The 11,932-nt window shown below is 36.2% G+C and overlaps 2 protein-coding genes across 3 annotated transcripts; one reads left to right on the plus strand and one right to left on the minus strand.

Annotated features, from left to right (window-relative positions):
• Positions 1–8: 8 nt before the first annotated feature.
• Positions 9–1,405, minus strand: LOC114735925 (uncharacterized). Its single transcript, XM_028923712.1, has 2 exons — positions 1,251–1,405; positions 9–473 (listed from the first exon to the last, which is right to left on the minus strand). Exons 1-2 carry the CDS (start codon positions 1,396–1,398, stop codon positions 154–156), a joined length of 468 nt encoding a protein of 155 aa, XP_028779545.1. The 5' UTR covers positions 1,399–1,405; the 3' UTR covers positions 9–153.
• Positions 1,406–7,106: 5,701 nt separating this feature from the next.
• Positions 7,107–11,064, plus strand: LOC114735907 (calmodulin-binding protein 60 A). 2 transcript variants are annotated; one of them, XM_028923686.1, is made up of 8 exons: positions 7,107–7,291; positions 7,368–7,443; positions 8,705–8,751; positions 8,891–9,390; positions 9,487–9,647; positions 9,768–9,971; positions 10,062–10,233; positions 10,320–11,064. In XM_028923686.1, exons 1-8 carry the CDS (start codon positions 7,179–7,181, stop codon positions 10,745–10,747), a joined length of 1,701 nt encoding a protein of 566 aa, XP_028779519.1. In that variant the 5' UTR covers positions 7,107–7,178; the 3' UTR covers positions 10,748–11,064. The 2 variants fall into 2 exon arrangements, with proteins under 2 accessions (XP_028779519.1, XP_028779520.1); XM_028923687.1 differs by lacking the exons at positions 7,107–7,291; positions 7,368–7,443 and adding an exon at positions 7,461–7,615.
• Positions 11,065–11,932: the final 868 nt, after the last annotated feature.

The following is an 11,932-nucleotide window of genomic DNA, read 5'->3' on the forward strand; positions in this document are numbered from 1 at the left end:
GACGGATGGAGAAGTGCTCCATTAGTGTGACAGCTTTGATGTACATTTGAGACTCTACCAACCCAAAAATATACTGCTTGATAAATTCCTCTGCTCTGCCAAAACTTGAATCGTTCTTTTCTTTCAGTTGGCACATGGCTTTCTGAATGTCAGTCAATTTAACATCAAAAACTTCCAGTATTTCACAATAATGTTTTCGTCATGATAAACCTGCCCCCTAACAATATTAAGGAATAGATTGGCTGCTAAGTCTTTCATCTCCGAGGAGTCCTCTAAGGTTCTTGCTACTTTTAGGAAGCGGCAAAAAGCAGATATAACCAGGTGACTAAAGCCTCGACTGTGATCTTCAAATAAAGGCGATATGTACAGGCATTGAACAACAAAAGTTGCTGGTCCTGGTTTAGGATCATTATGTAGCACCAGATAAACCTGATGTTGAAGGGCTCGAAACTTGGCTGTTGCTTTACATGTGCCTATCCAATGTCATTTGGAAAGAGGAAACTGAAAGAATAAGAAATGCTATACACCTTGATGAAACAGTGCCACATCAAGTCTAAAAATATGATCCTTTATTTAACAAATACTTCTGGGGACAATTAGAATAGAGCATGGTGTCACTGATGGTCAAAAGAGTTAAAACTTGAAGACGATACTAGACTATCTTTATCAAGGACTTCTTAGTTCTTACTGTGATATGCAAAAAAAAATCAAATTCTTAATAACTGTAAACTACAAGCCTTTGAAAAAATGTCCTTTCTGCTATAGGAAGCAGGTAATATCACCTTCTGCAAGTTCATTTAACACAGGTGTGACGAATTCTCTCAAAATCACTTGTTCACCTTTAAAAAAAAAAAAAAGCTATGGCTTATAAAAGAGGATAGCAAATGTCTGAACACTGCAATGTTCATAAGGATCTAGTTTGTGGTCACCTAATTGACATAATTAAAATTGGTGACCGGAGAGAGCTTCTCATCTGATACGAATCTAGAAACACAAGTAGAATTGTGGAAGGACAATCAAATCTCTGGAGCAATGGACCAATCAATGCAGCTTTGGTCATTTAAGGCACATGTCAAGAATCAGAATATAGAGGGAAATGAACTACCAACTATCTGAATATGATCATTGATGTCTGTCAGTCTAAAGAAATTGATTCAAACCATTTTAGCAACGACATAGAATTATCATTTAATCATGCTCGCAGACAATCCAACAGCAATTAGTGGTAGTGCAAGGAGGAGAAATCATACCATAAAAATAACATTCTTTTAGAAGGAACAAGAATACCACTGGCGAGACATGGGTTAAATCATAGAAAGCATGCATGCATAAGGTGCTTGATAGGAAAGCATGGTCCTTTTTGCCAAGTATATCTGCCGCAGTCTCCTCTAAACCCATCCCAAGTAGAAACTGTAATGAAAGCAGCTATATATTAGATAATTGATCTGGGGACAGAAAGTAGTGGTCCTGTATCTCACGCATCATGATTCTTACGCCATAAATTCATCATACTTACTCAGCTTCAAAATTTACTGAGTATAAACATTTGTCTGCAAATAACATTTTTTTATAACCTCTCTGCAAATAACATTAATTTTACTCTAAGAAGTAATTAATACCTAAGATGATACAAAAACTCAAAAAGCAGCATTTATATGATAAGTTACAAAAAGTTGGGTACTGGTAGTTTTGCTTTCATAATGAAAAGTAATGTTGTAGTCATTGTTGTCCGATTGTGCCAGTGGCTACATGCTAGCATCGGATTGATTCAAACAGGTGAATTTGCCGCAAAAACACTCTTGAAACATAAAGCCTGAAAGTCTTCCAAACATAATACCAAGGAAAATAGATAAATCAGGGGGGAAATCATAAGTTATACCCTTTATTATATTCCATCTTTTTTTTTGGCCAACTATTATATTCCATCTAAAAAAAGAAAGAAAGATGTATAAAAATCGGTCCTTCTAAAAACAAGGCAGAATAGTTTGACATAAACATAAGAAAAAGAGCCCCTGATACTCGTAGCACAAACGCTGAATAAAGTGTAATTAGACAATCACTGACAGTTGATGACAAGAATCTAAATTCTCAAGGACAAGCAGTTACAAGGACCATCCTGAAATTCTTTAGACTAGACTGCAGGTACATTCTTATTTTCGGAAATAAACTATCTAGTGTTCGAAACTCCCAACTAATCTAAATTTGAGTTGAGCCTGAATCAAGTAGCTCTTTCACTGTAAATTTTTCTATCTACAAGCCTCAGAGTGGAGACCTTGATGAAGAGAATACATATACATTTTTCAAAATTCATATTGGCACAGATATATTTTCTTATATTTCTCAAGCAAAACTTCCAATACCCCGTTAATCTAACTCCCTACCCAAACGAAAAAGGGCTCTTACACTGTTTGATTCTAGTTGAGCAAAGCGGCATAATAACTGAGATTTTCACTCGTTCAGAAAAAATACCCCAGTTTTCTCAACTTCCAAAACAAATCCCAAAAAGAAACATAAGACTACTACTTGGTCACATGAATCATACAATTTCTTTTCCTCTCTTCGTATCTCAACAATCGGAAAGCCCTTGCGTTTCAAAACACGCAGCATGCCACAGTTGCCACTTCAAATAAAAGGGAATGGGGAAACAATCAGAGAAGATAGGTGAGCAAACTTACCCAATTTAGTGATTTGGCAGAAAGCTTTGCAAGGTTTTCAACCTCACACGTCCACTCTTTCTATCCGAGCACCGCAGTTGGAACCCGCTTAGCTCCGAGAGCGCACATTGTTGTCATTCATGAGTAAACATAAATGTGCGTGCTATAGATATAAACAGACGAAAACAAAGGCCTAGGAAAATCATTGAAGAAAAAATAATAAAAAAGTCATAAGCCCGGCTTTTTAGCAGGAGCAAGTGATATTCCTGATTCAAGCAATGACCATTAGAGAGAGAATAGAGACGCGGCGAAAGGGCGGGGAGGTTGATAGTAAAACGGGTATCATTGGCCGGGCGGTTTGCCTTCGAATATTGTTTAGTATCGATTGATGACGGCACATGATTTCAATGATTTGATCCTCTGTTCATCTAAAAGTTTATCCTAATTCAAAAGCCAAAACTAAATTTTATAGCAGATGTCGTAGCGAAAAAAATTTAACTGATAAAAATCAAATGATATTTTCCCCACCTTGACTTCGTTCATATATGCCAGAGAGCGGAGAGCGGAGGATATGGATAAAATAAATTGAAATTAAAAAATAAATAAATAAGTGATGGGAATAAATAAATAGACAAGTGGACGGTGGGAGGCCCACCGGATATCATCCATAAATGGCAAAGGGCAAAAGTCGTTGGGACTTGGGGTTGCTTCCCCTCGCCCGCGGCAATGCACGTTGACGTTCTGGTGATAACACAGAGGGCGGGCGGCGTCTAATGTTACCGCGCCAACACGAGTGGCGTTGGTTATACCGGACACGTGTTCGAAGCCCGACACGGAAGAACCCAACACCTGTGATTTGGTGGGTCCCTACCTGCGGTGGATTTTTTGGGTCCAGTTCAAAATCAGCATTCGGCATTCGCAACGCACATGACTTCTTGTCTTGCTTTTTCTTTTTCAATTGATTGATGTGGAAGGATGGGGATTGCAAGCTCCCATCATGCTGGTGTTTTTTTTAAGGGTAATGGTAAATCTGTTACCTTATTTTTTTAAATTTATTCAGTGGTCTTATTTTATTTTTCTAATACATCTAACACCTTAATATTATTTTTTATTAGGTCCAGCCTTTTTAATATCTTGGAATTAGGATGCTATATGTACTATGAATTAAATTATAGTACTGGATATATCTGAAAAATAAGATTATAATGCTAGATAATTTTTTTCTCTGTTTTAAAAGAAAAGGCAGAAATTAAAAGGGAGTAAACTAACACGATCCAATAAAAGAATACACTGTAATAGGATTATTATAATACTAAATAATAAAAAATACATATATGCATGTTAATTTTTTACTGCTTAAGTATATATATGGTTTAATTAATATTATAATAATACTCCCTCCGTTCCTTATTATAAGAGACAAATAACTAAATTACATTGATCAAAAAAACAGTTAAAATTAGTTGAGGACAATTAATATGTAAAAAGTATAATATTTTTTCCAACAATACCCCCATTAATAAGGGGAGAGAGTATGAGAGAGAATAATTAAATTATTAAAAGAAAGAGAAGTGGGAGGGAGAGAGAGTATGAGTGGGAGACAAAATAAATAGGGGTGAAATAGGAAATCAATACAAAAAAATAGAGACAACTTTTAAGTGTCTCTTATATATTGGAACATGCCATAAGCATCAAATGTCTCTTATAATAAGGAACGGAGGGAGTATTATAGTGTATTAAATTTTAATTATTGCGTGTTGATCTAATAATAAAAACAATAAATAAGGAGGAAGTAGAGAAAGAGCTAAACGGAGACATTCGCATCTTTGGCACTGAAACAATGGGCTCAACGCCACCGTACTACTTCCTTCGGTTCGGTCATGAATTTAACGGGGAATTGGATCCCCTGCCATGACAGAGTGACTGACCATTAACTTAGATACAATACAATAGTCTCGAGAAAAAATGACGCATTTTAAATTATTTTTTTTAAAAAATACATAACTGAATGGTCCCAAAAAAATATTTATTATTTTATCTAAAAATAAAATAAAATAATAATATTAAGAATTTTGTTAGGTATAGATATCTTATTATTAGAAGCAATTCTGCTCAAAATATTATCAGCACTAAATATGGGCATTCTCCTAGTGAGGATTCTAGCTTTCATTCATCAAATTGTAAGAGATTAATTTCTTCTGCTAAATCTAAATCAAGTGCCTGTTGATTTCAGGATTTAAGCAAGGTCAATGCAATAAGAATGTGAGGGACAATGCCGGCCCAATTGAGCTGTTTGGCAGAATAACAGAAAGATCGGGCCTCTGGCCCAATGTTTTCTCAGTTAAAATTAAAATCAAAACCGGTGAAATAACCAAATGGAAACGCGCTGGAAGAACTACTGGTTCTGGTTAAGACAAAGCTCCTCTGGGATGAGTGGTACGCAGGAATCGGACTGAGACCTTTTCTTTCTTTCTTTGTTTTTTCCTCCTTCGAAAAGCTAATCAAAGTTATATTTTGTGTGTGTGTGTTTATTTTTCAAAGTTAAATGCGGTGCATAGGTATCGAAATTTTCACCGACACGATCCATTCGAATACTCCCCGCAGAATATTCCAATTGAACTTCAAAACGGGGCTGTCTAGAAATTGAACTTCGATGTGGCAAATTTCCCTGAACTTTCGATGTCCTTTTCCTGGAAATTATGTTCCGCAAGGAAAAACAATAACTATAACCTTTAATGATTCAGCCATCGCCCTCCCGTTTTTCATAGAGCCGGTAATAGTATTCATGACGATGATAAAAGTGTTCCTCTTCATGGTGTTTAACATTAGGATTAGTTGTGGGCTAACAGCTTACTGCTTATAATTACAATATGTATTCAATGTGATTTTTTTAAATACATATGTTGAAATTCGTAAGCAGGTAAGTGAAGCTGCCGGTGGGAAAAAATTAATTTCAACCAAAAAAAAAATCTGTCTTATATATATAAGGGAGGAGATCTGGTTTTAATCACATCATATTGCCTGATCAACAGTAATCACCAAGTTTGATGTACTTTATACAACTTGATATAAAGCAGGCCCTGATAATCAGTGCCCCAGTGAATTGTATACGAAAGAAGCAAAATCATTAAAAACAAAAACTATTTGAATATTCGTGGAAAATACTATAGTTAAACATGATAACTTTAATTTGGAAAGCACATGTACTCGTTAGTACTCGTTGAAATTTGAAGTTTATCCGAAATAACGATCACGATTGATGGATTGATTAGTGGCCAAAAACAATCACGTGTTTTGGAGGTGCGGCCGTCGATGGCTTTGGCCTTTTTGTGTTGAACTTGAAAGGCGCACCCAATCAGGGATTCAGATTCAGACATCCCATCTCAGCCGTACGAAAGGGTCCGGATTCTTTTCTTTCACACGATCATAAACGCGTCCGCATCTCAATAATGCAGTGCTTCTTCGGATCTTAATTATAAAAAATAATTAACTAATTTAAAGAAATTAAAAAAAATAAAGTTAGTTAGAATTATTATTGTTAGAAGGATTACTTTAAGAAAAAATATATAAATATGAGAGACAAAATGAATTGGGATCTTATATTTAAAAACCAAAATAAAAATCAAACAAGGTTTTATATTAAGAATCGGAGGTAGTAGTAGATTCCAAATCTAAATGAAGTCCACAGTCATTTTCGGGTGTGTTTGGATTAGTGTTGGAAAAAACTGACTTTTGGTCCAACTGATTTTTATAACTAAAATTAGAATAAAAATTAGTTAGTGTAATGTGATTTATATTTGGATAGGTGCTCATAAAAATCAGTTAAAAAAATTAAAAGTTATTTAGATGATTAAATAGAAAAGTGAGTTCAGTTATAAAAATCTATGAAAAAAAGTGAATCTACAGTGTAAAATAAAAAAGTCATATTTTTCATTGAATGTCAGAAGTTGATTGGGTTTTTACTTCCAGCCAAACAACCATTTGTGCTTAACTGAGTTACAAACTTCAGTTTCACATACCGTTTCTAACTGCAATCAAATATAACCTTCGTCGTCGTTATCGCCGCTGCTACCGCCGCGGCCCTCCTTTTCTGCGTTCACTACCACTGTTCACTCTGCGAATGCAAGAAACGACCAGGTTCGTTGGGCCCCTCCTTTTCAGTTTTTTCCACAACCACGCGCATGAACCGAAGTTTAGGACTGCACAGAGTAACCGGACGGAACAGTAGGTGAGAAGCATTTTCTGAGGTCTTTTCATTTTACTCTTCTATTTTTCCTCTATGAAAAATGACGTTGACTTGTGTTAGCGTGTTCTTAGCGCTGCTGCACGATGCTTCCTCGCAACTTCGTTTGTAATTGCCAATTCAATGTCGTGTTTTTTTTGCATTCCCCCCGTTTATTGGCCTATAAAAGAACCTTTTGAGCTGAGTGGTTCTTTTTATTACAAGACGTCGAATTAGATTATTGGGGGTTCTGAGGACTGAGCAGCTGCGACTGAGCGTCATTGATTTGCTTGATTATTTGGATGGTATCTCAAAGGAAATCTCATCAGCTGGAGAGTAATGGCAGGAATCATCCAGTTCAAATTCGAGAATCCATACGAGGAAGACATGGCGATTCGAGACGACCTGCGACCAGGTATTTGTCATTCCCTTCCATTAATTTATGTGCCTTGGTTTGTTGCTCTAAGCTTGGTTTTGTGGTTCCTGTGCAGTGGCCTTGAAAACATTATAAACGAACTCTTGAAGAAGGACCTGGATCCCTACTTGGAACCTTTCCTGCGAAGAGTGGTATTGTATATTTTTAATTCTATTATATTTGAGAATGAATATGGGGTTGAAGAATATTCTTTTGTTTTTGTTCCTTTCGTTTATCTCAGCTAGTTTTGAGCATCTTCTTTCACAACCACGCTCCATTTCAAACTGCAAAACCACCCTGAATGCCTTCCTCAATCTTCTCCAGGTTTTTGCAGTTGCTAAGTGTTCGTTAATGCATTGTTCTGATTCCCACACTCTATTTGCCCCCAGTGCTTGTTACTACCTCTTTCGCTATCTCGTTATTTAATATAAGAAATCGTTTGATTTTTATTTTGATTCTAAATATGAAATTCTAATCCACCTTGTCTTTTATATTTATATATATTTTTTCAAATATTTCTTATAATAATGATAGTTTTAGCCAATATATTACCTCCAGTTCTTAATATAAGAGCTAGTTGACTAATTTGAGTAGATTAAAAAAGTTTGTTGAGGTAATTATTTGTAATAATTAGGTATTGTCTTATCTAAAATACCCTTGCTAATCATGTACTCCTCTTGTCCTATTTATAAGAGACTTCCAGCATGTTTCACACAGACGAAGAAAAACCCTAAACTTCATTAACTCTCATTTAAAATTTAATGACTTTTCAACTTTATCCCTATTTAATATATATTATATCTCATATAAACAAAATCAAGATAATAATAAATGAGGGGTAAAATTGTACATCCATATAAAAAATTTCTCTCAATGCCCTATAAATAGAACAAAAAAATACCTTCTCTTTCTACCCTCTAAATGGAACTAGAAGAGTATTAGCTAAAACTACCATTTGATTGAATATTTAACATGTGCAGCTACTAAAAGGGTTACTTTAAAAAAAAGGTACAAATAGGAGAAATAAAATGGATTGAGGTCTTGTATTTATGACTAAATTAAAAGTCAAACTAATTCTTATATTAAGGACTGGAGGTAGTACTTGACTAGCAAAAATATTTTAAGAAAAACAACACTTATTTATTATAAATAAATAACTTAATTAGTTTTTTTAACTTACTTAAATTAGTCAACAGCTTTTATATTAAGAACAGGAGATAGTATTTTTCTAACTGGAGCTTTCGCCGGTTTATCTTTTCCTTTTTAATTCGTCAATTCCATAATCTTGCTTAGTCTCTAGCTTCTCGTCCTTTCCTCATCCGGGAAACTTGTTGATAAAGACGCTAGAGTAAATATTTGAACGTGCTTGTTGAAATCTTTATCTGCTTGATGACTCGGTGTTTCTTCAACTAGGTACGACAAGAGGTGGAACGTAAAATACAAGAATACCTATTTCCAAGGTTGGTTTCTCATGTCCAAATTCTCTGTTCGTAAATTAAGTAAACTTGTGATACTTCCTGCTATCTTAGATATTTTATATGTAAGTAGCCTATAATTTGATTTATTTTTCTATTCTGCTTTGGGTGAAATTTGTTACAGAGCAGCAACGCCTTGTCAGGATGGCACATCTGGCGCCAAACCCTTAGAGCTGCGTTTTATTAATGAACCGCCCGAAACAACATTCGCATACTCTAATGTCATAGCTGAGGATGAGGAGACACCGCTTAAGATTGCTCTTTTTGATGTGAGATCTCAATCTGTGGTGAGCAATGGTCCTTTGTCCTCTACAAAGGTAGAGATCTTCGCCCTCGACGGTGATTTCTGTTCCAAAAGGTGTGAGGATTGCACTGAAGAAGAATTCAATGCAAATATCTTATCCCCAAGGGAGGGCAAGGGGTCATTGCTGATTGGAGATCGGATCATTACTCTAAAAAATGGGGTTGGTTGTATCACTAAACTTAAGTTCACTGACAACTCGCGCTGGATAAGAAGCAGAAAGTTCGGCTTGGGAGCCAAAGTTTTGCAACGAACTTCGTGTGCAGGAAGCATAAAGGAAGGTGTAAGTAAACCTCTCGTGGTAAAAGATAAAAGAGGAGAGCGTAAGTCTAAAATCATAATCATAACCTCCTTTTTGTCTGTTACCCAGACTCTAGCGTTTTTAATGCTGAAGTTTTGGTTCTTGTTGGTCGTTTCAGTGGACAAGAAACATCACCCTCCATATTTGAATGATGATTTATGGCGTTTGGAGAAGATAGCTAAAAATGGTAAAATTTACCAGCGACTTTGTGACTACGGAATAAGGACGGTTGGGGATCTTGTGCGGTCTTACAACATTGACCAATCTTCATTGCTTGAGGTGAGGGATTGTATTTCTTCTCACTCTCTTTCAATAATTGTTTATCCCTTTTATGTAGTACTTTAAGAATATTCATGCGTGTATTCATATTTCATCTGGGTTTTGGCTCTGGAATTGTAGAAAGTTGGCAATATTCCCAGGAAGTTATGGGCGGCAATAACTGAACATGCCGGGAAATGTGTTATAGATGATTACAACCTTTACATGTATCAATCAGCAGAACAACGTGTAGGCCTGCTCTTCAATTCTATTTACATCCTTGTAGGAGTGACGTTTGATGGCCAAAACTACTGTTCTCCAGATATTCTTGCCCCAGCTGATAAGGTATTTTTGTGTTCAAATCCTATTTTAATTTGGCTATAATTTCATTCTTCCAACACTTTGATATCATTTGCCTTCTTATTTGATTGGCAGCATTTGGTGGAAGTGGTGAAGCAGCATGCTTACAAAAATTTGAATGATTTAAAATCAGTTGGTGATCAGACGTGTTTTAACTTTCAGAGGCACCTGACATATCCACAAGCTGGGCAGGCTAGTGGTCCAGATCAAGGTCTCCAACAGTTTAATTTCCCAATAGCACAGCAAGGTGTGTGTATGTTGGTCTTGATTGTTTCATTTTACTTTAACTCCCTCTACCACTCTGTGATTCTAACTTAATGATCCGTCGTGCAGGTCAAATTGAAACATGGGCAGGTTCTGATCAACCATCTACTTCATATGCTGATGAAGGAATGCAAAATGACCAAATATACGCTAGTCCGTTTCCAGACTTGGCATCAATGCTACAGAACAGTTCAGCAGTAGGTGAATTGTTCCCTGGAATGCAAACTGAAGGGAATAATTGGCCCCATGTTGGATCGCCTTGGACAGAGAACGAAAGCTGGCATATTCAATTCACAAACTGGGGCCAAGAAAATGGCTTACATTTCAATTCATATGGCGGAGTGGAATTTGGCAGCCTTTCTAACGGTGGTATGGCCACAACTGAGAAACCAAAAGCAGTGTGGTATAAGATTCGTACCGCTCTCAAATGGGTCATATCAGTGAGAAGGGATGCAGCTGCCAAGAGGGTGGCAAAGCTAATTTACTATAATTGTTAGAATTACTAGGCAGATTGATGCGTTGGAATTAATTATGTTCCTATTCCTTTATTCTTGTTATTATTTTTTAAACTGTCAACTGCAAGGAAGAAAAACACGAGGATGGAGTCCTTTGTATGCGTAGTGTCAATCTATCTATCTATTTAAAATTGTTATTCTTTTACCCCTTGTAAAATACGTTCTGTCCATACTCAATAGTGCTGAAGTCGTCGATTAGAGTCCTACCTGATTATTTTTCTTCTTAAAGCATTCAGTGTATAAAAACCGATGTGAAAAAAAAGGTCATTATTTATTAATTTTTCTTAATTTTTTGCTCATAGAGAGTCTTGTCCTTTTTACTGTTACTACCGTTCATTATATTTATTATAATTTGCGGTGGAGAAATTGTTAATACTACCATTTAGATGATTTGCCTGTGCTGCACTCATAAAAAATATTGAGTAAAACCTGGAAAATACTAAAAATAAAAACCAAATGAAGGGCTCTTGTTTTTCGGAAGAGGAGCATCAAAAAGTGTCGCAGAGGTTCCGGATACAGAGAAATACTGCTGGTGTCATCGACCACATCGCAAGCCTGGATCTTTTTTGTTAGTCGGGTACAAGTTGCAGCTCCAATTTGAAATAACTGCGGTTCTGTTTCTGTAACGTGCTTTTGCTGGGGGAAAAAAATCTGCTGTACGGGTGTGTTTGGATTAGCGGTGGAGAAGTAACTTTTTTTTCAATCTGACTTTTACAGAAGTCAGATTGGATAAAAGCAGCTTTTTTCAGCTTATTGTATAAGTCCGTTTCAGTGACAGAAGTCAGATTGCAAAAATGTGATTCCAAACACATCCCAAATCAAAAAAGCTCATTTTACCGGTAGAGAAGTCAGTTTGAAGGTCCAGATGTGATTCCAAACACACTCGTAAACTTTGGCTGAATTCCTCCAAGCCCCTAGAAATCATAATTCCATTGTTCCCGTCTTCCTCCTCCTCTCTCCGGCTGCCCCCTCATTCAGTGTTTCAGAATGAAGAAAACCAAACGGCAAAATGCTCGTGCATTCATATAGAAATTAAAGTAAAAACTCTTCATGCCGCGTGCTAAGGATAGTTTGACATCTAGCAAATCCAGATGATCTTCTTGCATATATTAATTCCTGCTAATAATTGGAGCGTGGGGAGAGGAAGACGAGCTGACCAGGAGAAAA

Source organism: Neltuma alba, unplaced genomic scaffold, assembly GCF_004799145.2.
Source record: "Neltuma alba isolate B1F8T4 unplaced genomic scaffold, ASM479914v2 tig00013260_pilon, whole genome shotgun sequence".
Classification (NCBI taxonomy): Eukaryota; Viridiplantae; Streptophyta; class Magnoliopsida; order Fabales; family Fabaceae; genus Neltuma; species Neltuma alba.

Coding starts and splice junctions, on each gene's coding strand:
- LOC114735925 (XM_028923712.1), bottom strand. CDS start 1,398: ATGGGTTTAGAGGAGACTGCGGCAGATATACTTGGCAAAAAGGACCAT. Junction 474..1,250: donor AAAAGAATGTTATTTTTATG/GTATGATTTCTC, acceptor GACATTGGATAG/GCACATGTAAAGCAACAGCC.
- LOC114735907 (XM_028923686.1), top strand. CDS start 7,179: ATGGTATCTCAAAGGAAATCTCATCAGCTGGAGAGTAATGGCAGGAAT. Junction 8,752..8,890: donor CAAGAATACCTATTTCCAAG/GTTGGTTTCTCA, acceptor AATTTGTTACAG/AGCAGCAACGCCTTGTCAGG. Junction 9,648..9,767: donor ACCAATCTTCATTGCTTGAG/GTGAGGGATTGT, acceptor CTGGAATTGTAG/AAAGTTGGCAATATTCCCAG.